This window comes from Trachinotus anak, unplaced genomic scaffold (assembly GCF_046630095.1).
Source record: "Trachinotus anak isolate AG129_WGS33_773 ecotype Australia unplaced genomic scaffold, CSIRO_AGI_Tana_v1 ptg000010l, whole genome shotgun sequence".
NCBI lineage: Eukaryota > Metazoa > Chordata > Actinopteri > Carangiformes > Carangidae > Trachinotus > Trachinotus anak.
This window is the reverse complement of record NW_027273861.1, coordinates 29,551,872-29,577,003: the sequence shown is the minus strand read 5'-3', so window position 1 is coordinate 29,577,003 and position 25,132 is coordinate 29,551,872. Positions and strand designations below refer to the sequence as shown.

General features: G+C 42.6%; 1 protein-coding gene across 4 annotated transcripts in view; it reads left to right on the top strand.

Moving 5' to 3' along the window:
- The first annotated feature begins 919 nt into the window (after nucleotides 1-919).
- The window catches only part of nfia (nuclear factor I/A), a 157,521-nt gene continuing 133,308 nt past the window's right edge, over nucleotides 920-25,132 (top strand). The window contains exons 1-4 of one of the 4 annotated variants that reach the window (XM_071486641.1): nucleotides 983-1,125; nucleotides 1,266-1,335; nucleotides 4,843-4,951; nucleotides 5,723-5,851. In XM_071486641.1, coding sequence (XP_071342742.1) covers nucleotides 5,756-5,851 — 96 coding nt within the window. In that variant the 5' untranslated portion in view covers nucleotides 983-1,125; nucleotides 1,266-1,335; nucleotides 4,843-4,951; nucleotides 5,723-5,755. Of the gene's footprint in view, nucleotides 1,126-1,265; nucleotides 1,336-4,842; nucleotides 4,952-5,722; nucleotides 5,852-25,132 lie in introns of all 4 variants that reach the window. The other 3 variants (XM_071486639.1, XM_071486644.1, XM_071486640.1) reach the window with 3 other exon arrangements.

The following is a 25,132-nucleotide window of genomic DNA, read 5'->3' as shown; positions in this document are numbered from 1 at the left end:
AGTGATGACCAGTATCTGGAGCAGCAGAAGTACTGGGTCAGCTCCCTGGATGCAGTCAGTGTGCAGGGTAACGTCCTCAGTTTAGCAACACATATGTTAACAATGATCATTTATTTTATACACAAAGTGACCACACACAGAAAAGGAAGAGTCTCTTCAGACATTTTGCTTCAATAAACTTAGATATTTAACATGGATGATATCTAACCTCATGTTTACTGCTGTATATTCACTTTATGCCATTTTATATTTAAACATCTTCACTACGTTGCTTTTGTTCACTGAAAGACGACAGAAATGTCATAGTGAAAAATAAGTATAAATGTCCTAAATCTCAATCTAGTTCTCACTATTCTATTCTATTCTATTCTATTCTATGTTCTGAGTGTTTGTCATGGTTGGTTAATATTGAATGATTAAATGAGGGAGTGAATTTTAGACACGTGTTAAGACTGGAGCATAAAAACCACACACATACGTCTGTATCTTATTCTTTGAGCTTTTATTTGCTGATTTTGTAATATGATTAATATGATTACAGGATGGTGAAGCTAACAATTTTTCTTTAAAAAAAAAGAAAAGGTTGTATTAACATATTCTTCATGAAGTTTTTGTTGTTTACTGACTGTGATTATGAGTCAGGAATCATTAATGATACTATGACAACTTAGGATGTTTTAAAAAGTGTCCTCAGACTTTCGGACCCACTATAAATATTTATAAGTTATAATTATATTATATTTTCACACAGTGATAATAAATAATATGCAATTGAATGTGTACTTCTCTTGAACTGTACTATTGAGGCATATTTAATATTTACACATAATAAAATGTGTGTTGCTTGGAGCAGAGTGAGTCTCCCACAGAAAACCAAAGGCTGGCTGCTGAAAATAGTGAAGCATGTAAAAGATAAAGAGATTTCCCTCAGGAGCTGGAGGAGACCAAACACAGACATAAAAGACAGGGAGCTCTGGGCTTTAAACATTTAACCATCACAGCTTCATAGGCTGATGCTTCAGTATCGACAGATTGAGCCGCTGCGTCTTCAACTGAGCAGGTAAAATAGATTTGGTGGGTTGTTAAAACGTACTGAGTGAGGGGAGAGGGAAGGTGCAGCACCAGGTCAGCTGGTGCAGCACCAGGTCAGCTGGTGCAGCACCAGGTCAGCTGGTGCAGCACCAGGTCAGCTGGTGCAGCACCAGGTCAGCTGGTGCAGCACCAGGTCAGCTGGTGCAGCACCAGGTCAGCTGGTGCAGCACCAGGTCAGCTGGTGCTCGGCCGCCATCAGCTCTGTGCACGGCTGCAGACGCAGCTCAGGAGCAGCGCCGCCAGGTGAGCGACTGCCTGCCGTTTCCTCTCCAAAACCGACTCATACCTCAGTTTAATGTGAACACACAGGCACCAAACACATTTTTAGACTCCGTGTGACTTAAATCATCCGAGATTATCATTATTTCTGATGTGCATCGAAAATAAATGCTTAGAAGTCATAGGAAAAAAGACGCTACTGCAGAACCCGTCTTAGAATCATCACATTTTAAAGTTTTCTTCAGTATCAAAGTAATTTATTGACAGTTGTAAGTACACGCATTGATACCCAGCAAACACCAGCTCCTAATACTGAATTCGGCACACTTAATTTTCTGAAATGTAAACGCATATCAGTGCTTTTTCCCTCAGTCAGATTTGTGGCTAAACTGTTCTGGTTAGCTAAATGCTAATTTTAGCGGCTAAAACAGTTGAGTCCAGGTGACTTAATGGATTGTTTTGTTAGCATAAATGTTAGTTAACGGTTTATTTGTGATTGTCTTAACAGTGCAGAGTTAATTTAGGTTGGCAGAGAGTTATTTTTAGTAGTTTAAACTGTTAGCAGATGATGGTTTAAGTTAGCTAACCGCTTATTTTAGCAGTTAAAACAGGTTAGTTCTCGTTAACTAGTGGATTGTTTTAGTAGGATAATTATTAGGCAACAGTTAATTTGTGAGTTGAAACAGTTCAGAATTGGTTTAGGTTAGTAAGGAGTTCATTTTAGAAGTTTAAACTGTTAGCAGATGATGGTTTAAATTAGCTAGCTACTTATTTTAGCAGTTAAAACTGGTTAAGTCTGGTTAGCTAACAGCTAGTCAGCTCAAAGGGGAGACCGTTCAGACACGTTGGCAGTCATTGTGGATGGATTGATCCCCAAAGTATTGATCAGTGATCATCTCTTTAGAGAAGAGATTTCACAAAATGAATGTTATTTACCATTAAAAACTGTCTTCTGTTTAAAAATGCATCTGATTACACCATCAATAGAGAAATGCCTTGTGTTTGGCAAATTATTTGGTAATAATTAGAATATATTAAGAAGTAGCCAGGAATTAATTGACCTGTTGAATCAAGACGTTTCTCCCTTACATAACAGTACAGTAGCTGTTTTTTAACAATAAAGACATAAATCAGTATTGATATCGATGGTCCTGGCCCTGGTATTAGTTGGTACTGGATTGAAACCACCTCTAGTTGGGTCAATCACATTTATTGAGGACCTCAGGTTACTATCTGGAACTTTTTCCACGTTAAGTAAACTGTTGTTTTTTCAAAGACGCCTGTGTAGCTGAAGTCCCAACAGTCATTTGAAGTTCAACCAGGCTGAATATTTGGCACCTTTTATGTAGTTTGGCATTGTCGCTGTTCAGAGGAAAACGATGGTGGAGGTTGTTCAGAATGATTCTTCAGTTCATCACATGTAGACAGCTTCACTTCAGGATTTTCAGAGATACCCCTCCCCTCTCCTCACCTCCTGGCCTGGTGTACCTTACCCCCCCTCTGCCCAAACAACCCGACCGTCCCTCCCTATCTCCGGCTGAATCACATTCCTTCGTTTGGCTGCCACAATGGGAGAACTGTTTGATGGCGGCTCTGCTCTGGTTCAGGTATTCCCCCTCTGATTAGGAACCTGAGCCCCAGATCCCCTTCCTCTGAGCCCTTTATTACCCCCGCAGAACACCCCCCCTCCAAATTCAGCACAAACAGACAGTGAAATTATCTCACAGTTAAAGCACATGTTTGTTGATGTGCGACGTGATGGGACGCTGCTGCTCTGGACGAGCCCCGTTGACCTGGGAAAAAGAAAAGGGAAAACATGAGCCATGTAAACCTCATAACTCCAGCTCCGGCTGTAAAAGGATCTCATGCTTCTGTTTGGGTAGAAAACCTTTAACCACAAATTTTCTTATGAGAGCCTCTCAAAACCTCAGTGAATAAAACACTGAGCGATGCATTCACAAGCTGAACTCTGTGTAGGAAAATTCAACTATCTTGAAATTAATCGTCACTTTGATCTTTCCACAAACATTTTAAAGCAAGAAATAAACGGACAGAGTGCAAATAAAATCTCCTCAGGTAATTGTTCCCATATATAAGAAATACTGTTGTATGGTGGACCAGTTTAAAACAAGTTGGATTTAGTTTGCATTTTGAAGGTACAAGCTTTTTACTCGACAGCAATGGTATACAAAAATGCACATTATGAATAACCTTCTTGTTTCAACTATACTGAAAAACACTGCCATATACATATTATATCCACTGTAGTCCTGGCACTTATATATGAACACATACACGTGTACAATAGAAAAATTAAAACCCAAATTTACCATATTTAAATTTCATGGAAATTTACAGGATGTCGTGTGCATCATATTCACCCTGACGTATTTGGTATATGTGCACATTTTAGAATCTCTACTAGTATTTAAAATAAAGTTTTGTTAGCGTGAACAAAGAAAAATTCATCCAGTGGTTTGTTAAAGGGGTTAAATAAAATATCGTATAGATGTTCAATCAAAATGTGCTCAAATCTAAGAGACAAAGGGTCCAAGTTTTCATGGTCAGACAACAATAGAGGATTAAAACCAAGCACAGTGTTAAATTATGTTTAGTTTAATTCTTTTTTTTTTACCTTTATGATGCTTCTGCTTCACTGAGTATTGAGCTCCAGATTCCAGTGAATGATAGACAGGGATTAAGAGTTATAACTAATGTTGTTATTAATGGTTATCAAATCATTTACCACTGATCTGTAGATCAGTAAAGACGTTGATAAGAAGCACATTAGAGTAACAAGGTTGTAAGAAGTTGCCATGTTTGGTGTTTATCTCTCTGCAGTTTATAGACACCTCCTTAATTTTTAAAAAGAGGGTGAGGAAGATGAGGAAGACTCCTTTAATTCACACTTTGACCATTTGTGGAAGAGCGCATCGGAGCATCTGGAACTAAATTCTTTTAAAATTCAAATTCAGATGTTGATATATTTATTTGAGACTGGTTACATGTATGGAGCAACATCTATAAAATCATAATGACTAAGAAAATGTCATCTGGCTGTAATGAAATATAACTTAAATGTTTGACTTCAGAGATAGTTGTGTGGTTTAAACACTTTACTGCCTTCATTAGTAAATGATTAATGAAGCATTAATGAAAGCGTAAAGGGTTAATCTGAAAACTATAGTCACAAGTTACTTTGCAGAACAAAATATGATGCGTTGCTATAAATAAAAAAACACAGTTTATAAAAAAGCACTTTAAATTAGCTTCACCTCCAGCAGAGACATTATGAACATACAACGTTACAGCCCTGACAGGAGCCCTTCTGCATTAATACTACTTTTACTGTGACTTCTCAAATGATTTTTTACTGATATATCTCAATGCTCTTTACTCAAGTAAGACTTTATATATAATTGTAATATAGAAGTTTGTATAGAAGACAGATCAGAATATATCCTCCACCCCTGTCAAACAGAAATGTAAACTGTAGTGAACTTACTGATGGGGCGGTGTGATGTTTTTCAGGCGGCGGTGGCGGCGGCGGCGGCCAGCGTCCACTCTTCATGGAGCGTGAAAAGTGGCGTCCCAGACTCTGCTCTCTCTCCGGGCTTCCTCGGGATCCTTCAGTCTGGAGGTATTTATGCCAAAACACACGGGTTTTCTGCTGATGGAGGGATGTGGATGGAGGGATTCAGGTGGTTGGGGGGGGGGGGGGGGGGGCGGGGTGGAAAACCAAAACAAAACATAGCATGATAGTCTGTAAGCAGTTCCATGTGTCCGAAGGACTGATCGCCCCGTGGTGCTTCAGCCCTCTGCCCTGTCTCTCTTCCCCCCTCTCTCTCTTCCCCTCCCTCCCTCCCTCCCCCTCTCTCTCTACCTGCCTCCGTCCCATTAAAGTGACCATAAAAAACCGGTAGAAGTTGTTTGGAGTCAGTTCAGTTCAGTTTAGCCTGGGCTGCCTCTTCTTCTTCTTCTGCTCCTGGTAATGATGATGATGATGGTGATAACGAAGAACAAGCCCTAATTAAACCCGAGGAGAAAAAAAAAAAGGGAGAAGCGACCCGAGGCGCTCGGCGATGCGGAAAAAAGGCTCATCATTCTGCTCCACTGTGTGTGTGTGTGTTTGAGCCTGTGTGTGTTTGTGTGTGTGTGTGTGTGTGTGTTTGAGCCTGTGAGTGTGTGTGTGTGTGAGAGAGAGAGTGTGTGTGTGAGTGAGGGGGTGTGTGTTTTTTTCTCTGAGCAGATGACTGCCGCTCACCTTGCCACGGGGTCTGCATGAGATTGGTTCATTGTCAAGGAGGTTTTTTTTTTTTTTTTTTTTTTTTTTTTTTTACCCATGATTCCATATGGTATGGAGCGGGCTACATGTTGCCCAACATGCCAGTGCAAATGTTTTCTCAATTAGGTGTCTTATCTCCGGTGAGCGCACTCGCATCAGATGAAGCTTGCTGACAGCGTAATGGCAGGGAAAACCTCGGAAGGCTCCATCAAATGGCAGCTCTGCTACGACATCTCAGCCAGGACCTGGTGGATGGTAAGTTGGCACAACTGCCCCCTTCTTTTTTTTTTTTCTTTCTTTTCTCTTTCTTCTCCTTCCTCCCTTTTTCTTCAACCAAAAGAACAACAATCCCTCCTCCTCCTCCTTCTTCTTCTTCTTCTTGTGCTTTTAGAAACACAGCCCCACAGAGAAGCTTTGTGTTTTATTTCCATAAAGCTTGTGGATTTGTGACCCGCTCGGACTCTGTTGTTTTTATCTGACACCGTCCCGTCTCCCCTCTCTTGTCTCCGTGGTGTCCCGTTAGCGGCCGGGTGCCAGCGCAGGTCTGCAGCCGCGGCCGGGGGTTTGCTCCTTCCTTCTGCTGTCGTGACGCTGAGCGTCCTCTTGTCATCTTCAGCTCTGTCTCCCTTGTTCCGTCTAATTAACAGGGAACTTGTATGAAAACAAAAGTTCTGCTTTGTTTCTGTGAGCTCCCCGAGAAATACAAAAAGTGAACATCGCGCTTGGCTCCTGAGCTCTGACACATCACCGCTGCTGCTGTGGCAATTACATCGCACCAGGGAACAAATACCCCCCCTCCTCCCTCAGACACACACCCATGTCAGCGGTGGTGTCCCGGGACGAGCCAGGGCTCCGGCTGCAGCGCCGGGCCACATTAAGCAGCTTGTCGTGGTCAGCGAGGCCAGCCGACCTCTGACACCCTCGTCACTGCACTGGTGGCTGTGAGGATGGAGGTGGGGAGGGAGGGGGGAGCCGAAGTCCGAACAGACAGACGGGGGTTGAGCAGAGTTTGGTGACTCTGCTGAGAGACGAGGAGGGGGTCTTTGGGGGGGGACTTTCGGTGGCTCACAATAGTCTATTGTGACCGGCTCGTCCAAATGAGCCAGAGAGATGAAAGAGCTCTGAGCGCTGAGAGTTCATTAGAGGACAGCTCATTATTATTAGTCACCGTTACATTAACACTATATTAGCACCATCAGCTGAGCCGGGACTGACGGCAGGGGTAGTTTAGGTGGATGGACGTGGAGACGAGCGCTGCAGGTTCCTCTCCTCCAGCCTGAATAAAAACAGTTGTGTTGCCAAAGAGACAAAGGCGGCTTTATCCTCTCCGTAACAGGACCGTGAACTTTGTGAATTCCTCCCGGTCAAACCAAAACCACCACCCCCCTGTCCCCTAAACACTCTCGCACACACACACACACACACACACACACACACACACACACACACACACACACACACTTTCACCACCCCACCAGCAGCAGGACGGCGGCGGGCAGCTTATGGATGTTGATGGGAGGCTTTTCACTCTGCCGGCCGCTGCGGTCGTCTGCTCAGGGTCTGAGGAGTGTGTGTGAGTGTGTGTGAGTGTGTGTGTGAATGCTTGGTTGGTGGGTGGGAGAGTTTTGTTCAAGGGTGTGTGTGTGTGTGTTTGTTGGTGCAGGCGGGGGTGGGGGGGGTCTGGATGTGCTGGACTGGCTCGGCTGAGCAGAGTTTTATTTTGAAAAAGTGATTTTATTATAAGTTTTTTATTCCAGAGCTGTTGTATTTAACGTCTGAAGCTGAATCAGCTCAGATCTCTGCTCTCTGATAATATTTGTGGTTTGAGGCTTAAAACTTTATTCTTGCTGACATTTCTTATTTAATTCACTCTGATGATGCGTCTTTTTATTTCATGAGTTTGAGCCATAATTAATCACAATTGAAGCTGTTGCAATTGTCACAGAGTCTCTTTTCTCTGAATAGTTGTGTGCTGACTATGTTGTTGTTGTTGTTACTTCAGTTTGTTGTGTCTCTGTGACAAAATGTCTCAAACAGGACGTAAATAACACGAAGCTGCTGCAGTGATGATTTAATACGTCGCACATTTCAACTTAAAAGTCCTGTTTTTACTTTAAGCTACACAATCTCATTTTTAAAGCTTCATGTGTGGATTTTTATTATGAGCTTTCTTCATGAAATACAATGACAGTGTTGAACTGATGCACAAAAAATTCATCCCCATCAGATTCAAGGAAATATTACACAGTAAAATCCACACCTAAAAACTAAAATCTTTGTTTTCTTTTCCTTCTAAATTATGTCTTATTTAATTAATTGTATAATTTTCTGCTGTCTTTAATTTTCTAGTATATTGTCTATTGTGTGGATCCATCAGAGGCCACTGGAGATCTAGACAATAAAAACAAAATTAAAATTCTCTTATTTAAGAATCACTGCAGTAACATATCAACACAAATCTAACAACATGAAAGTGTGTTTTTCTAATGAGGTTTCAGTGATGCTGGGAGCTGGGTAATTGGTCAGACTTAAATCCGTCCGGGCTCCAGTGTTGGAGTGAAGCGGCAGAAAAGGTTAAACTGTCTGAAAGCAGACGGAGGATTATCTGCTCAACATTTTAAAAAGATGATTTTTTTTTTCTGTCGGGTCGTTTTAGGGAAACGGATCATTTTTTAATTTAGTGTCAGGATTTTTTTTTTTTTTTTTAATCTCATTTATATTTAAAATATTTTAATTAAATGTTTTCATTCCACAAATAACTGTGGTGAAAACTGCTGTTTGTTAATTTGTTAAAGGATTAATATTGTTATTAATGGTCTCAAATTGAAGTTAAATGAATTTTAAGATTCAGGCTCTTTTTTATTTAAAGCCATAAAAAATAATTTATAGTATTTTCCATGATTTTAAATATGATTAAAAATATTTTGGAAATGGAAAATCTATGAATAAATATCCTAAATTTGCATTTACAAAAAAATAAAAATAAAATAAAATAAATAGAATAAAACGAAGCATTAATGCAGTTGAGCCACATTAAAATAATAATGTATTTAAATTTCAGCGTCTTCATGAATTTCTTCAGCCTGTTTTTGTTTTGAATGTTTCATATCTTAACATTTACATCTGATCCTTCCACGTTTTCCTGCATCTCTGCTTCGCTGCTCATCCAGTACAGTTGTATTAAAATACAACACACTGTAATCTCAGCTGAGTCGGTGCCTGTTTGTATATGTTGTGCCTGAATTTTCAGGCTCACAGCAAATGACTGTGAAACCAATTTACACAGTCGTCTGCAGCAGAGCTCCAGTAAACACAGACCACTGTCATCAGATCTTATTAATTCAACATTTAATGCCACAGTGTGACAATAGAGAGACTCAGACACAGAAACAACAACTGGAGGAGGAGAAAATAAATGTTGTAAACAATGATGTTATCATGTGTGAGCTCAGCTGACGTTTTGGCAGGAGATGAGTAAACTTGATAAAATTATATTTCTTTAATGTTTTTTAATAATAATAAAAAAACAAACAGATTTAAATGACATAAAATCATCATCACGTGGAGCGTCTTCGTCCTCTGTGTCAAAGTGTGTGTGTGTGTGTGTGTGTGTGTGTGTGTGTGTGTGTGTGTGTGTGTGGGGCTCGTATTCATCCACCACAGGGGTTAACAGGATTTTTGTGGGACTACAAGTGACGGCCCCATAATCCATTTATCAGAGAGCAACCCCCCCAACACACACACACACACACACACACACACACACACACACACTCTTCTCTCCTCTTTCCATATGAATATTTGACCGGTGTGTGAGCTTGTGTGTGAATTCTGTTGTGCAAAATTAAAATCAAACAGAACCTCAACCTGAAAATCAGTCAGATTTTAATTATGTCGTTCAGTATATTTTATTTTTAAGGATGTTTTTTGTCTTTGCGTCTGTAAAATATACAGAATGAATTTTCAAAAAGCCATAAATAATGTTTACTTTGTGTTTTTTATATTTGATGTCCCTCAGTAACTCAGATCTGTCGACCAAGACTTTTTTCCTCAGATATATTTGTCCCTCATGAGACACAAACAGCTCACACCCTGTTACAACTAAAAACAGAGTCTACAGTATATAAAGCACTAGATACTCGGGATGAGCACTATGTAAAGTTGTTGTTTTATTACTCAGGAGCCAAAAGGTCAAAAGGTTCAGTTACACAAACAGTGTCTGTGTCATCTGTTGTCTCCTCCTGTCACCTCCTGAGAGTCCGGCACACTGCAGGAGGGATTTCATCTGTGCTGCTGCGTCAATGTGCCGATTATTGTCTCACTTCATTTGTTTGACTAGAAAAAAACAGAAAATAAGTCAAATCAAATTAAGTGTTTCTATAAATCACATTTAAAACAACCATACAAGAAACAACACCAGCTGAAAGGAAACAAAAGCAACTAGATAATGTTTGAGATGACGGAGCTGTCCAGAGTCGGAGACAGACGGGAGCTGAAATAAAGACAACGGACACACAAGCTCTTTATAATTAGCCTCACGTCTTCAAGCTTTAACCAACAGTTCAAAGATGCTCAATTCACTGATGATGAAGAAATGCATCGAATACAGGAAATAGTTAGAAATGACATCATCGAAAGGAAACAAAAAAGTTGCAGATTAATTTTAGTTAATCAATTGACTAATCAGCTAACCAATAATCAATTCAGCTCTGTCACAGTAACCGCTTTATCTGTGGAGGAGAGGTGTGTGTGTGTGTGAGAACTTTGCTGTGAATGGTGACTGTTGTTGCTCAGGTGTAAAGTATCACACAGGTGGGGGTTCAGGGCTTTTTCTGACATGAACTAGTAGTTTTAGTTGCTTTAACTCGTCCAGACACTGACTCACCTGCCTGACCCATCGTCTGTGACCTTTGACCTGAACAGTTGTACGAGGCCCTGACAGACGTCACAGCTTGGATGAATGTTGAAGGTTGAAAACAAAGACGGGATTTGTCCAGGTGTTTTCTTCTGTGTAGTCTGCTGCTTATTATATTTTCACTGTTTGGAACAAGTCACCTGAAGAAAAGGAAAGAAACTGACGACACAAACCTTCAGATAAGGGAAAAAAAAGACTTGTTGATTCATCCGTTTTTCACTTTACAGAAATGTGATTCAAATCAATTTAAAACAGCCTCAAAAAGTTGCTGCTCAGTATACGAGGTACTGGATGATATAACCTCGTCGCGATGTTGGTCAGAATTATTTCAGTCCTGTGGCGCCTGGTATCTCACCTGGTAGAGCACATATCTGTCCTTACCGCAATGGCCCGGGTTCGAGTCCAGCCTGGGCCCTTTGCTGCACATCACTGCCTCCCTCTCCTCCACTGTCGCTATAAAATAGAATAAAAATCTTAATTAATTATTCACTCCGGTATCTACCTGCCCCGTCCCCCTCTGTTCAGATGTGTGGTCGGGGTCAAAGGTCGAGCAGAGCTGACACTCAGCTCTGTGAATCAGTGAGTCGCAGCGGACCGACGTCGGCTCGCCTCCGTGTTTGTGGTCTGTGTGAGGTCCAGTTCGTTAGCCCGACTCTCGGAGGAGGGTCGACCGCTCCATGAGTCTGACAGTTTAAAAAGCAGCATTAATGAGCTCGGTGGAGGGAAACTGAGAGGAGCACAGCAGGGCAGAAATCATCCGAGGAGACGGAGGTGGATGTAGGTGGAGGTCAGAGGGTGAAGATCACCTTAAAGTCTGACAACAGGGTTAAAAAAACCTCCTCAGGACAACGAGGTTTCCTCCACAGCTGCCACATGAACATCAGGTGAAGAGCCTCTGATTTTCACAGAGAAAACCCAGAAACAAGAAGATGGGTCACAGTTTAACAAACCTGGTCCTGACTGAGCAGCGCGGTGCTGCATGAATTACACAGGTATGATCCTGAAACCTTTTTACATCCTGGGTTCAAACCAATAACAAGGAGATTTATGAGAAGCAGAGCAGCCGTCCCATGTTTTACCTAAAGAGCCTTCATCATCATCATCATCACTGTGGAGCAGCAGTTCTCATTATTGTTGGTGAAGGTACAGAGGTTCTCAAACTGAGCAGGAAAACTGTGTGGGGACGAAAAACTAACTCACCAACTCCTTTTCAAAAGTTCACCCTGGATTGTTTTACTAGCTTTTCCTCCAGTTTTATTGATGATTAAATGGACAGTACACTGAGGCTGTGGATCATGATTTTATTTATTTATCTATTTTTTTAAACACGGCAGAGAAAGAATCACTAAAACGGAAAAAATCTATCAGATAATTTGATGTATCACTGTATCTTCATGTTGCCCAAACCCTAAAGTGTATTGGTAATTACTCATTGGGAGTCATTTTGAGTATTTTATAAAATACATGTATATAAATATTTTAATAAAATATCTATAGAAAACCAGGAAGTAAATGAAATATTGTGATGTCCCCTCCACCTTCAAATATTTGAATCATTGACTCGAACTGAAAAATCAGAATCGACTTAAAAATGTTGATTTGATTGAAGCAAATTTATTTGTGAAGCATCGGTTTTTACGTGAGACATGAACGTGAAGAGAGAATATCAAAGAGACGAGGCGGAGCAAGAAGACAGATGAACAGGAGGATCTATCAGTAAATCAGAAGATAAAGAATAATCTGAATTAAAAAAAAAGGTTAAGAATTACAGAGCAAGATACCACATGAATGAATCGTCATAAAATGAGCAGCGTCAAGCCTGATTTAAAATAGTTCCAGACGTGCTGCAGAAAAACTGTTTCTCCGTGTTTTAACTCCGACCATCCACCATGACTGTGAGATCATCTGGGACTGATACAGGAACAGGAACCAGAAACTGTGATCTGGACCAAACTATCAGACTTGGAGGACAAACACAAACTGTTTGAGAGGCTGCAGGTTGGAACACGTATCAGCAGAGTTTGAATCTCCTCGTTTCAGCTGCAGGGTCTCGTGTTTCCTCTGGATCTGCTTCAGCTGGTGTGTTTGAAGGAGGACAGTCCACCCTGCAGTCAGCTGGTTCAGTTCCCTGTGGAGTGAGGACTGAGCTCAGACCTGAATCCAGCTCCAGCTCTGACTGCTGCTAAAAGCTCAATAAAAACCCTTTTTACGTCTCTGTTTCTGCACCTGCTCAATAAACCAGAGTCAACATGTTTGCTTCTCTGACAGTTCCTCCAGTGTTTGTGCTAAGCTACGCTGAAATGTAAACGTAAAGTGATTAAACTCATCAGAGCTGCAATGATTAGTCAATTAATTGATTACTCGATTGACAGAAAACTAATTTTAATAATAGATTGTGAGGATTTTCTGCTTGCCTCTGTTGTATTTTATTATAAATGTTATAATATCTGTTTGGACAGTTGGACGAACAGAACAAGACGTTTGAGGACATGACTGTAGAATCTAAACTGTGACGATGACAACAACCCTGTGATACGACCCATAGCCCCTACGGCAGTGAACCCACCATCGTCGCCATGGTTACTATAATAACAGTCATGTCTTAGGTTTAGGAAAAGATGGTGATTTGGGTTAAAATCAGTTCTTCCTCAACATTAGATGATCTTTGCCATGGTTACAATAATAACAACGAACGGTCATGGATAATAGAAACAACATAAACTGCTCCTGTCACATGGGAATCAAACACCGCTCTCCTGGGTCATATTCATCCATCCACCCCAACCTCCTCCTGACGTGGACTTTGTCGCTCTATAAACTACGTCACCGCACTTTTCCCTTTGCTCCTGTCATCATCACTACGACCACTAGATGTCGCCTAGCAGCAGAACCTAACTCTGGGTCATAGTGACCTGCTGACAGACGACCTTGGGGGTTGTCTCTGATGTTTCACTATTAACTGACACTTTAGAGACCGGAATCATCAATAATCATCATCAGATTGGTAATGAAATGAAAAAATAAAACTGATCCCGTCGTGTATCTGACTCAGAGAACGAGCAGAGCAGAAATGTGGGACTGTTCCTTTAATAAAAAGCCGTGACCTTGCTGTTATTCATAGTTTGATCAGTCAGCTGATGAAGTGAGTCACGTTTTCACACTAATTTTACCTTTTCAGCACGAGTCCACGCTGAGACGACACAGGAAGGTTATAACCATGTTCCTGTGTGTGTGTGTGTGTGTGTGTGTGTGTGTGTGTGTGTGTGTGTGTGTGTGTTACTGAGGGAGTGTCATATTGTGCAGAAGATGTTTCCAATTTGGAGACGGCCATGAGCGGAGTAGAGATGATTAGAGAGGAGGAAATTGGGGGATTAGAATTGTCTGCTTGAACTTCCTGAACACGGCATGCTCGCTCTCCCTCCTCTCTCTCTCTCTCTCTCTCTCTCTCTCTCTCTCTCTCTCTCTCTCTCCCCCCCCCCCCTCTCTCTCTCTCTCTCCATTCATCCTGGCAGTCTCTCGTCCTCCCTGTGGTCATCGTGTGGTGTAGAAAGTGTGAGGACACATTGAGTCCTCGAGCTCCTGGTGTGTCTCAGGCTGTCACTGACCAACGGACATGACTCACTCCTCTCCCACCTTTTTAACTTTCCTTTCCTTTACTTTTCTTCTCTTTTCTTTTCTTTCCTCTCATCTCTCCTTCTCTTACCCTTACTTCCATCCTTTTCTCTCATATGTTTTATCTCACCTTTCATTTCTCTTCCTTTCCTTATATATTGTTCTTCTCTTTTCTTGTCTTTTCCTTTCCTTTCATCCTTTTCCTTTTATTTTACCCCTTTACCAACTTTATGGTTCCTTACATTTCTTAATCTTTCCTTTTGTTAAATGTCTTTTACTTTCTTTCTTTTCCTTTTGTCTTTTGGTTTTCTTTCCTTTTATTTGTACTTTCCTTTCATCATTCCTTGTATCTTTCCTTCTGTTTGTCTTTTTATGTTTCACTTTCCTTTTCTCTGTTCCCTCTTTTAAATTTCCTTTATCTTTCCTTTTATTTCTCTTGTCTTCTTCCTCCATCTTTTCTCCACTTTTTTCTTTTCATCTGTACTTCCTCTTCATCTGTCCTTTTATCTTCCCTTTCCTTTCTTTCCTTTCATTCTTGTGTTGTTCAGTGTTTGTCAGGTTTTATGTTTAAGTCTTTGCTGCTCTGGGACATTTCAGGACTGGACTGAACAGACAGGTGTAGGTTTTTGTGTGACCTTTGACACCAGCAGCAGGACGACCTGACCAGGTGCTGTGAACAGAGCGGTCGGCTCCTCAGCTTCTCTTTCCTCTGCTTTTTTTCTTCTCCTCCGTGGAGTGAGTTTGAGGCTTCAGGCTGTAATATCCGCTGCTGTGCTGCTGGTCTTAGTGAAGGAAAGCTGAGCCCCAGGCGGCTGCAGGGAAACCATCCGACCTGAGAGACAGCGAAGCGCCAACACCGACTCCGCCTTAAAGGGAGATTCCGACTCTCTGGTTTTCAGTCCTGCTGTGGTGGGAAAACTAAAGTTATGACCCAAATGGTCTTTTATAGGAGTTCATTAAACTGCATTAACGTGTGACCCCGACAGCTCTGCTCTCCTGGTTTCAGTCTTTGCAGCTGAAGTTGAAGCTGCTGCAGAGTTTTACTCCTGTTCAGACTCCACAGCATCAGTGAGGTCCTGGTCTGGCTGGTCAGTTCATCCTGTATCTTGTATGCAGACCAGTCAGTCAGGAGCTGGCTTTGTTTGGGAGACGTTGCCTAAAATATCTAATGATGTTACATTAAAGATTTCACTTAATCAGAACTAATGTTCCTGGACCAAACCACAGAAAACAGAACAAAAATACACTGCCTGCAGTGGACTCTTCCTTTGGACTTTACAGATCTGTTCACCTTTGACTTTCAGATCGATGATGATTGTCCCAGGCTGGACACTGTAGATGCTGCAGAGCTGCGTCTCATAGAAACTGTGACTGTAGTGAAGCTGCTGAGTAAATGTTACAGTGGAACAAGGAGAGAAGAAGAACAACCAAAGTTTATTTTGTGTTTGTCTCAGTGACTCTGATTGTCTGAGATTTTACACAGTCTTTGTGCTAAGCTAAGCTAGACACACCCTGGACCTGTATCTGTCTGATCAACATGAGCTACAAACTGATCTGGAGTCAGTCCAGATGGAGCAGGAGAAGCAAGACTGGTTCTGAATCCACAGACAGACAGATCTCAAATCAGAGCTGTGATTAATCTATAAACCGAACTCACTCAAATCCAAACTGAAAGACAACATTTAACCACAGTCCTAGTTTTGTTTCATTTTGAATTCAGTGAGCTGAACACACACACACACACACACACACACACACACACACACACACACACACACACACACACACGGATCCAGCTGCAGTGTAAAGACTGAAATAGAACTGAGGCATTAACTGTGCGGAAGAAAAGATTTAGATTTTTCTCATTAATGTTCAACAGTAAAAACAGATGAATATTTACATAAAAGATTTCACAGATGGAGGAGAAACCAGGATTTAAAAAATATTCTCCCCCCTCAGAAAAATCTGATCAGATCCAATAATAGTGTTTTAATCATAATGAAGTTGTTTCTTGAGGTTTTCATGATATATTCACAGCTCACTGAAATGTTCTGTTCATTTTCATTAAATAAATGCTGCGTCCACGCTGCCAGGAAAACATTTCTGGCAGGTAAATACTCAAAATTTAATTTTTTTTCTTGACCTTAAATTATTCAAACCGTCAGTGGTAACGACTGAACGACAGGAGACCAACTGTTTATTAATCACCTGTGTCTCTGACCTCTGACCTGCTGCTGATGCCTCAAAAGGACACACACACACACTCATGAGGACATTACACTGACTTTCATTTCCTGGAGACTTTAACTTTAACCATATCTTATGTTATGGGGACTCGTTCTTTGTCCCCATAAGGACGACAAGTCCTCTGTAAACAGATTTACGCCCCCACAACGTTGTGTGAGGACCCTTGTTGTCATGACGCCCCAAACCCTCAACCCTAGTCTCAGGACTCTGTGACCTCACACATGCTCAGATTGATCAGGTCATGAAGCAGCATTTCTACCTTCTCCCTCCTTCTCCCTTCATACTGTCTCTTCCTCTCTATCCTCCTCCTCCTCCACCTGTCCTCATTTTGTCATCCTCCTCATCCATCTCCAGCTCTCTGCTTGTCCTCCTCCTCCTCTTCCTTTCCTTTTCATCACCCCCTCTTTGTCCTCCTCCTCCTCCTCTTCTTCCTCCTCTACCTCCTGCTCCATGTCTGTTCTTCCCTGGAGAAACATGGCTACCAGCCAAGACAGCTGCTTCTTCTTTAGGCCGGTCGGTTGTTGTTTGGTTGTGTGCGGTGGATGTCCTGCTGGGAGGAGAAACAATGGGACAATGATGACAAAGATGATGATGATGATGATGATAATGATGATTTCCCTGATAGACCCTCTCTGTCTCTCAGCACTTCCTGTCTGTGTCTCTCAGCTGTGAGCTCATTGGTTCCTACTGAAGACGTGAATCTTTAAAACATGTCACAGTTTGATTTTGAACCAGTTTCAGTTGTTTCCTCAAACAGCTGCTTTAGTTTCTGTCAAACACACAGGAGGAAATAAATAATTTGTCAGGGACTATTTTCAGCGGTGGATTAATCCACATTTGGTGCTGTAGTGAGTATTTGTGGCAGCAGCAGTATGTGTGTGTTCAGGGTACAACAGTGTGTTAATAGTTGAGTGTGAGTCAGATGTATCAGTGTGTTAGTGTCACTGCTGGGTTGGTTAGAATAGATTAATCAGCCTTGTGCTTTAATGTGATCACTCTGGTTGTGAGCGTGTGTAGTTGTGTGTGTGTAGTGGACAGGTGTATGGTCAGAATTGCTGTACAGTTAATGCAGCCCCCCCCCCGAACCTAAAGGATCTCTGTTAAACAAAGTGAGCATTGTTTCTCCTGCTCTGAGCCGTGGCTCTCTGCCAGCTGAGGCTCAGTATCAAACAACCTTGGACACTGCTGGTTTCTACATTTTGTCCCTGAGTCTCTGCTCTGGTCCAAACACTGAGGCACCACAACAACAGTTTGACTGGAAACAACCACGATGCTCCACAGACGGGTTCAGTGGCTCCGTCCTCAACCTGGACTCTGTAATGTCGTGAGTTTGGAGGAGCTGCTGGTCCCAGATAAAAGTTTCTTTATGTGCTACGTTCAGCTACGTTAGTGAGTGTTAACATGTTAAAACATTTTAACTTTTCATCGTTTAAATGGTACATTTTCACCTCAACACATTCAGACCTGAGTCTCCCTCTCAAACATTTCTCCTCGGCCTCTGAGGCAGATAGAAACATAAAATAGAAACCATTAGAGACCTTGAACATTTGACTTTTATTCTGAATCATTGGATTCAAGCACATTTGTCAACACTCAGTTCAGTTCAGCTCTTTATAACTTTTATTGAATTGTTTTGAATGTTGATGCACATTAGGTTAAAGGCAGTGATTTACAATAAAAGCCAAAGTTCTCAGATTATTTTTATTTAATGTTTCTATCTGCCTCAGAGGCTGAAGGGTAATGGTTTTATTGACAGCGTTGATCAGATGAATCTTTACCTTGTCGTTTGAATATTGTTTGAACCTCAACTTTAAAACATTTTTGCAGTTAAAATTGCTAAAAAACAAACGAATATGGGAATAATTTCCCATGATGGATTTCATCTTCCTGACCTGAATTTTAGCAAATCACATTCATTTCATTGGTCACATGTCTTAAAAATGATGAACTCATATCCTACACGTGTGCATCACAGATGATCTTTAAAGGGTTAAACCGGTGTGGAACCGTCTGACGGCTCCTGTTGTGAGGCTCCGTGGACTTAAAGTCAGAGTCCTGTATAAACCAGACCAGGATCTTTCTCTAACCTGGACCTGGTCCTGTGAGTCTGAACGGAACAGAAAACTGTTTATAAATTTAATTTCTCAGAGTCGGCCCACGTCTCCGCTCTGCCCTCTGATAGGCTCACAGACAGTAAGACCCACCCTCTTGAAGCATAGCAACCAATCAAAAATGACAAATAGCCCGTGACAGTGACAGGTCTGTCCCCGAGTACGTATCAGAACTTATGATGGACAAAAGTACACCTGTACAGACACTGTTGTCGAAGTCGTCCCAGACTCTAACGGTGGTCTGACAGAAACAGTCTCTCTGGGTCAGAAGATAAACCTCCTTCATGGAAGTTTTCCAGTTCAGATGCTGCAAACTGGCCTGATTGGATGGATTTCAGTCAGTCGCATTAAAAGGAGCCAATCAGGGCCAAGTCCAGCTGAGAGTCCAGGAGAGGTTTTTTTCTGAAACTGAAGGAATCAGTTCTGCTAAGTTTCAATATAAACCACTCAAACAAAACCACGTTATAATGACATCATAGTTAACGTCTGTGATCAGATACATGAATATAGACAAAATACATTTCATTTCTGTAAGAGGGAGGGTGTGTAGTGGAAATGTGTGAGTGTTGTTGATTTTGTGTGTCTGTGGTTTTACAGACTCGCTCTTTTGTGATTCTAACAGGAAAAAAAAAAAAAGGAAACAGAATCCAGAAACGCCATCTGGTATTCGGGAGCTGTGTGTGTGTGTGTGTGTGTGTGTGTGTGTGTGTGTGTGTGTGTGTGTGTGTGTGTGTGTGTGTGTGTGTGTGTGTGTGTGTGTGTGTGTGTGTGTGTGTTGAAGTGATCGTTTTCTGCATGCCACACAGTTCTTGGTTTCCAGCCATTCGGTGTTTGGCTGCCAGCAGAGGTGTCAGTCTTCAGTTAAAGGGAGGCAGCTCTGGGTGTTTGCTGTTTGCTCGATTGGCAGAAATGGATTTTTGCCATTTTTTTTCTCCGTAAATATCACCTGTTCTGTCACAGAGCCATCACCAGTCTGGCTGGGAAACAGCCGAGGAGGTTCAGCAGCCGTGCTTTCAGAGGATTTGGCTTTTCCTTGGAAAAATTCTTCCTCTCTGACTGTTTATTTGGCTGATTTAAAAACTTAGACTTTTGCTTTTGTGTAAAAAAATTATTGTTAATCTACAACAGTTAATCCAGAATTTAAACGTGAATTAAAATTCAGGTTGCACAGTTTTTATACCTAGTTTCTGGTTCTTTCTCTGCTTTGAAACAGAAACAGTCCTGATCAATGGAAACAAAGTAAAAACCTTAAGAGTCTGTCCTGTAAGGTCAGAGGTCGTCTGTCAGCAGGTCACTATGACCCATGGTTAGGTTCTGTTGCTAGGCGACATCTAGTGGTCGTAGTGATGATGACAGGAGCGAAGGGAAAAGTGCGGTGACATAGTTTATAGAGCGACAAAGTCCACGTCAGGAGGAGGTTGGGGTGGATGGATGAATATGACCCAGGAGAGCGGTGTTCGATTCCCATGTGACAGGAGCAGTTTATGTTGTTTCTATTATCCATCACTGTTTGTTGTTATTATTGTAACCATGACAACAAAGATCATCTACTGTTGAGGAAGAACTTATTTTAACCCAAATCACCATCTTTACCTAAACTTAACCAAGACATGACTGTTATTATAGTAACCATGGTGATGAAGGTAGGTACGCTGCTCTCGGGACGGTCCTTGTGTTTATCATTGTAACCACGACAACCAAGGTCTGGTTCGCCTGCCGCTGTAGGGGCGTTACTTCAGGAGACAGAGGGAGAATTTGCTTGAATGTTCCTTCTGTTTACAGCTTCTAAAAATCAATCAGTCTCAGTCAAACTATACAAGCTTCAAATAAGGACCAAGTGTCACAGGCACACAAGGTTAACCATCATGAATTTACAATAATCGGATAAATACAACAGGACCTGAGAGACGAGAGTCTCCATCACCATCATCCAAAACTGTTCAAATGTGAACTGAAAAAGGAAAAACGTCTTCAAACGAAAATAAAACTTAATTAGTTACAGTTTCTTTGAATGTGAATATGAAAGATAATTAGTCATCCAGTCACATCCTGAGATATTTGTACACAGACTTTCTCTAAATCAGTTCCTCCTCTGTTCAGTTGATTGATGTTATCTAACGTTGTACAATGTGTCTGGTTTCTGGATACAGTAATAATCATGATTATAACAGTGTTTTATTACACTCAACAGTTAGAGTTAGCAGGTCGTGGACTGGCTGGTGGGGGCCCTCGGACTTGCTTCAACTGCAGTTTGAGGGGCCACACAGCTGGAATGGGGTGACAGGTGTGTGTGTGTGTGTGTGTGTGTGTGTTTTTATTACACAGGCACATTCAGATACATGAGCACAGTTTGCTCAGACACGACTGAACATTAACGGCTTTGTCCTAATTAATTATGTCATATCAAAGCTACAGATCGCACCAGCTGTGGAACGCGGTGAAATGTCCCTTTAATCACATGAAAATGCCCCCCCACCCTCCCCACATAGAAGCTGAACCATGACGATGTGGTGAGCTGTGTTTTTAACCTATTAATGCTTTAATATCAATCTGAGCGATTAAACAATTACACAAATGGACGGACGCCTCCAGGAATAAAATGAAGAGAGCTACTTAGTTCATTATGATGAGAGGTGCAGGGATTAAAGGAGGCAGCCAGATGTTTGCAGCAGTCTGGTCAGAGAGCAGAGCCCAGGCCTCGTGTCGTGGTCAGTGTGATGCCCGGTGGGAACATGGCCTCACTGTGGTGCCGTGAAGCAACACACACACACACACGCACACACACACACACGTGTCACCTTCAGATCCAGATTTAAAGATCCGTTAATCAATAATTTCATATTAATGATGTAAAAGGTTCAGTCATACTCAGAACTGTCACCATCTCTGCAGTGTCTGATGTTTCTGTTCACTTGTAGAATCTGTTCGCCTTTAATCCAGGAGTTTTACTTTCAGAGCAGAGAAGTGAGACATCAGTGGTCTGATGCAGGTAAACACTGACAGCGGAGGTTACAGTTTCCTTATTACCTGTAAATCACCTGCACAACAGCAGCGTAGGTGATTCAGAGCAGGATGTTCAGGCTGTTTGTTGCCACAGAGAAACTGAGCTGCAGCTCTGAGCTCGTCTCCTGTGAGCGAACACACTGGCACAGAAAGTCTGAAGTTTAAGAAGTACAGGAAAGTAAGCAGGAGCTCGATCTGTGGAGTTATTAATTGAAGACACCCCAGCGACGTTTAATCTCCATGAGAAGACAGATTAATTAGCATCAAATTATTTTTAGAGGAGTAAGCTGCTGAAACAGTGTCACAGTAGCACCATATGTTTGGACATCAGAAAGCTGTTTAACAGCGTCCAAAAAAACCTGCGTGTTCGTCAGCGTCCAGCTCCAAGGACTCGTTCATTAGCAGTAAAGTGGAGCGATCACCTCTTTATCAGCTGTGTACAAACTCGCAGGTTTGTCCCATGGCCAGACCCTCCCCAAACACACACACACACACACACACACACACACACACACACACACACACACACACATCCTCTCCCTTATCTAATTAAGTTGATTCAGAGCCGTGCCTGTGTGCGCGCCGGACCCCATTACTTACGGCTGTCCGGTCCGGGGCGCCTGCCGACCTCGCCGAGCCTGTCGCTGTGTTCTGCCAAGTCCTCCAACAGGGGGAGCTGCTGACCCCCCCTCCCCCTTCCAATGTCCCAACACCCCGGGGGGCTGAGGACGAACAGCTGGTGGGGGCATTGTGGGAGACCTCGGCTGCTCCAGCCCCCCCCCACACACTCACACAGGAAACACCTTCTCACAGGGGAATACGTCCTCTCCGCTCCTTTAATCTCCAGCGTGGGGCCCCAGGACCTCCAGGGGTCCTTCAGAGGGCCCCCTGAGGGGGTTGCGAACTTTTCACTTCAGATGCACAATATTTGCAGACTTTGTGTAACTTGTTAAACTCTGCTGTGAGGTGCGGGGGCTCCTTTAAGAACTCATCATTGACACTCTGTTCAGACCTGAAAACGTTGGACATTAAAAAATGTTACCAAACATAATCTGGGGTTTTACAGAATCTTCAAATATCAGCGTTTGAGGGTTGCTTCCTCCTCTGTCCTCCCCCATCCTCCCTCCTTGTGCAGCAGGAGCCCCCCCCCCCCCCCCCGCCGGGCAGTGTGGAGGGCAGTCAGGGCACAGAGGAGGCTGCTGCTGCCTGATGGCAGTCAGGACGGGCCGGCTCGGCTACAGATGTGATGCCAGCTTTTGCCAGGGGTCACCTTGGAGAGGCCGATGGCAGCATGTCCACCCCCTGCCACCCCCCCCACCCCCATCACTACAGCTGGCTCCCTGCTTAATCCGCCATGGGGGGGTGAGCGGGAGGCCACACGGTCCGTTACATGCTTCTCACATATAGGTACTGGGTGTTCGTGGCAAACAGATAAACCTGACACAAGTAGAAGCTCAGCGTCACTTGTTATCTGCAGGAATGTTCTGGAGTTTTTTTACCGGATACAAATGGAGCCACTCTTCAGATCTCCATTGTTTCAGAAAGTTCATTTATCATGTTTTAGTGTGAAGGTTCAGGTTGATTTCTGAGGTTTCTGTGGAGCTCTCAGAGAGGAAGAGCACCAAGCTTCTTCCTCAAGGTCGAATCTGCCTCTTGGTAAGTGTGAACCAGTGGATCACACGGCTTCCTCTGTGGAAAATGTTTAATAGAGGTTTTAGTACTTGAATATTTCTCCATCACTGTCTAAAAGTCAGAGGAAATAAAGTTAAAGACTATTCCTCAAACGCTCCCTTGCTCGGGCCTCAGTCCAGCTCCAGTGTGGCCTGCAGAAGGTGAAGCTGCAGATCTGCTTTTCCAAACTGGATCCATCCTCCCTGCTAATCAGCTGTACATCTGCACGCTCCTAATTGTTTCCATCTCCCTTCCTGACTCTCTCCGTTTACCACGCTGAGGGCTTTAGCAGGCTTATTCTGGTTCCAGTGGAGAAATATCAGAGGGGCTTTACTCTGTGGACGTGAAAAAAAATTGCTTAGGTTTCTGCCAGAGCCATAAAACCTCCAGCCATTAACAGATCAACGGAAAGATATTACCTTTCTGCCTCAAACTGAAGTGAGGCTGAGAAATTTATATTGATGAATCACATGACATTCAGTCGGCTGAAAAAGACTATACAGGTTCCCAGTTCATGAATTTATGGCCATATTCCACTTCTCATTGCCCTCCAGTGAAAACCACATTATCTCTATGTGTGGAAATCTATTTCAAAACCAGTTTGGAGTCTTTACAATGTATTTTTATCTTTTTTAAAACAAGGGAAAGTTTGGTTTTGACTCTGATAATTCACTAGTGGTGTAAGTTTTGAAATATTTCCGTTTAGAAATGAAGAAAACAATTTCAAAGTAAAACAGTTATATCAAGAATTATGTTGCCTGTTTTGAGGAAATGCAGTTGAAAAAAATGCTAGATCACCTTTACTAGTCTGTATTAGTTGAACGTTTCATTAATCAGGGAAAAATGGAGGCATTAGTATCCTCAGTGTTTCCAGCGTGACCGTTACTGTTGCAGTTCAGTGACCCAGCAGGTACAGCTGCAGGTGAGCGAGGCCTCGGACGGGACGGGCTGAAACCAGAGAGGACTGTGGGAGCTCGGTGCTGATGGTCGACTGGGAGCATTAATGAAACAGATTAGGTGTCCCAGTGTGGCCCTGCAGGCCTGCAGAGGCCAGGCAGACTGCCTCACCCTCCACACTCTGAACAACAGCGCTCCTCAACACAACCAGCCTGTGCTTCCTTAGTCTCAGACCACAGCACAATAGTTTCCAGAGACCTGGATCAGGAGCTTTCAGTACAGCACAGTGTGTTTGTGGTCAAGCTTTGGGTTTCCCTTTTTCTCTTTTAACAATTATCATGGTGTGGTCGTTTGCAGAGATCAGACCTTCGTAAATGAGACAAGCATTAAAATCACTTTTTTAAAATGAAAAAGGACCTGAGGATGATCAGAACCAGTCTGCAAAGACCAGAGGACAGTTCCACCTGATCCAGACTGTGCTGGACCTCAACAATCCTGAACAGAAGCAGTTAAAAACCTGAGCAGTGTGTGGACAGAAATTTAGTTGTTAGGCTTTTCTGCTTTTCTTTGTCTGAACTACAGTAAAAATATTAGTTTCTTTTTTGGACCCAGTGATGTAGAAATGTTGAATCAGTTTTCTGAGTCACAGTTTTCTCTCGTACGTCAAACACATTGTGTAACTGTCAAAGCACAAACTGAAGTTTGGAGGCAGCGTTACAAAGCTCTTCTTTGTGGGGAGCTGCAGCAGTAAAGAAGGAACCGTGGTGGTAAACACAGGAGCTGCAAACTGCTCCACCTCAGACATGTTTCAGCTCCCACTCTCTGAGCTCTGAACTCTGCTGTGGACTCGAGTCCAGTTCATGAAAGACCCACTTTGGGGTGAATGGAGAGGTCTGTTCAAAAGGCTGCAGGACAATGAAATGGGAGCAGCGGGCAGCGGATTTAATTAATCCAGTGAACAAGGAGAAAACGGACGAGGCAGAGACCCCAGCTGCAAATCACAAACCCAGTTCAGTCCTGGCACCAAGACCAGCAGGTCAACGGGCTTCGGTTTCAGAGGGTCCAGCAGGGCTGGATCCA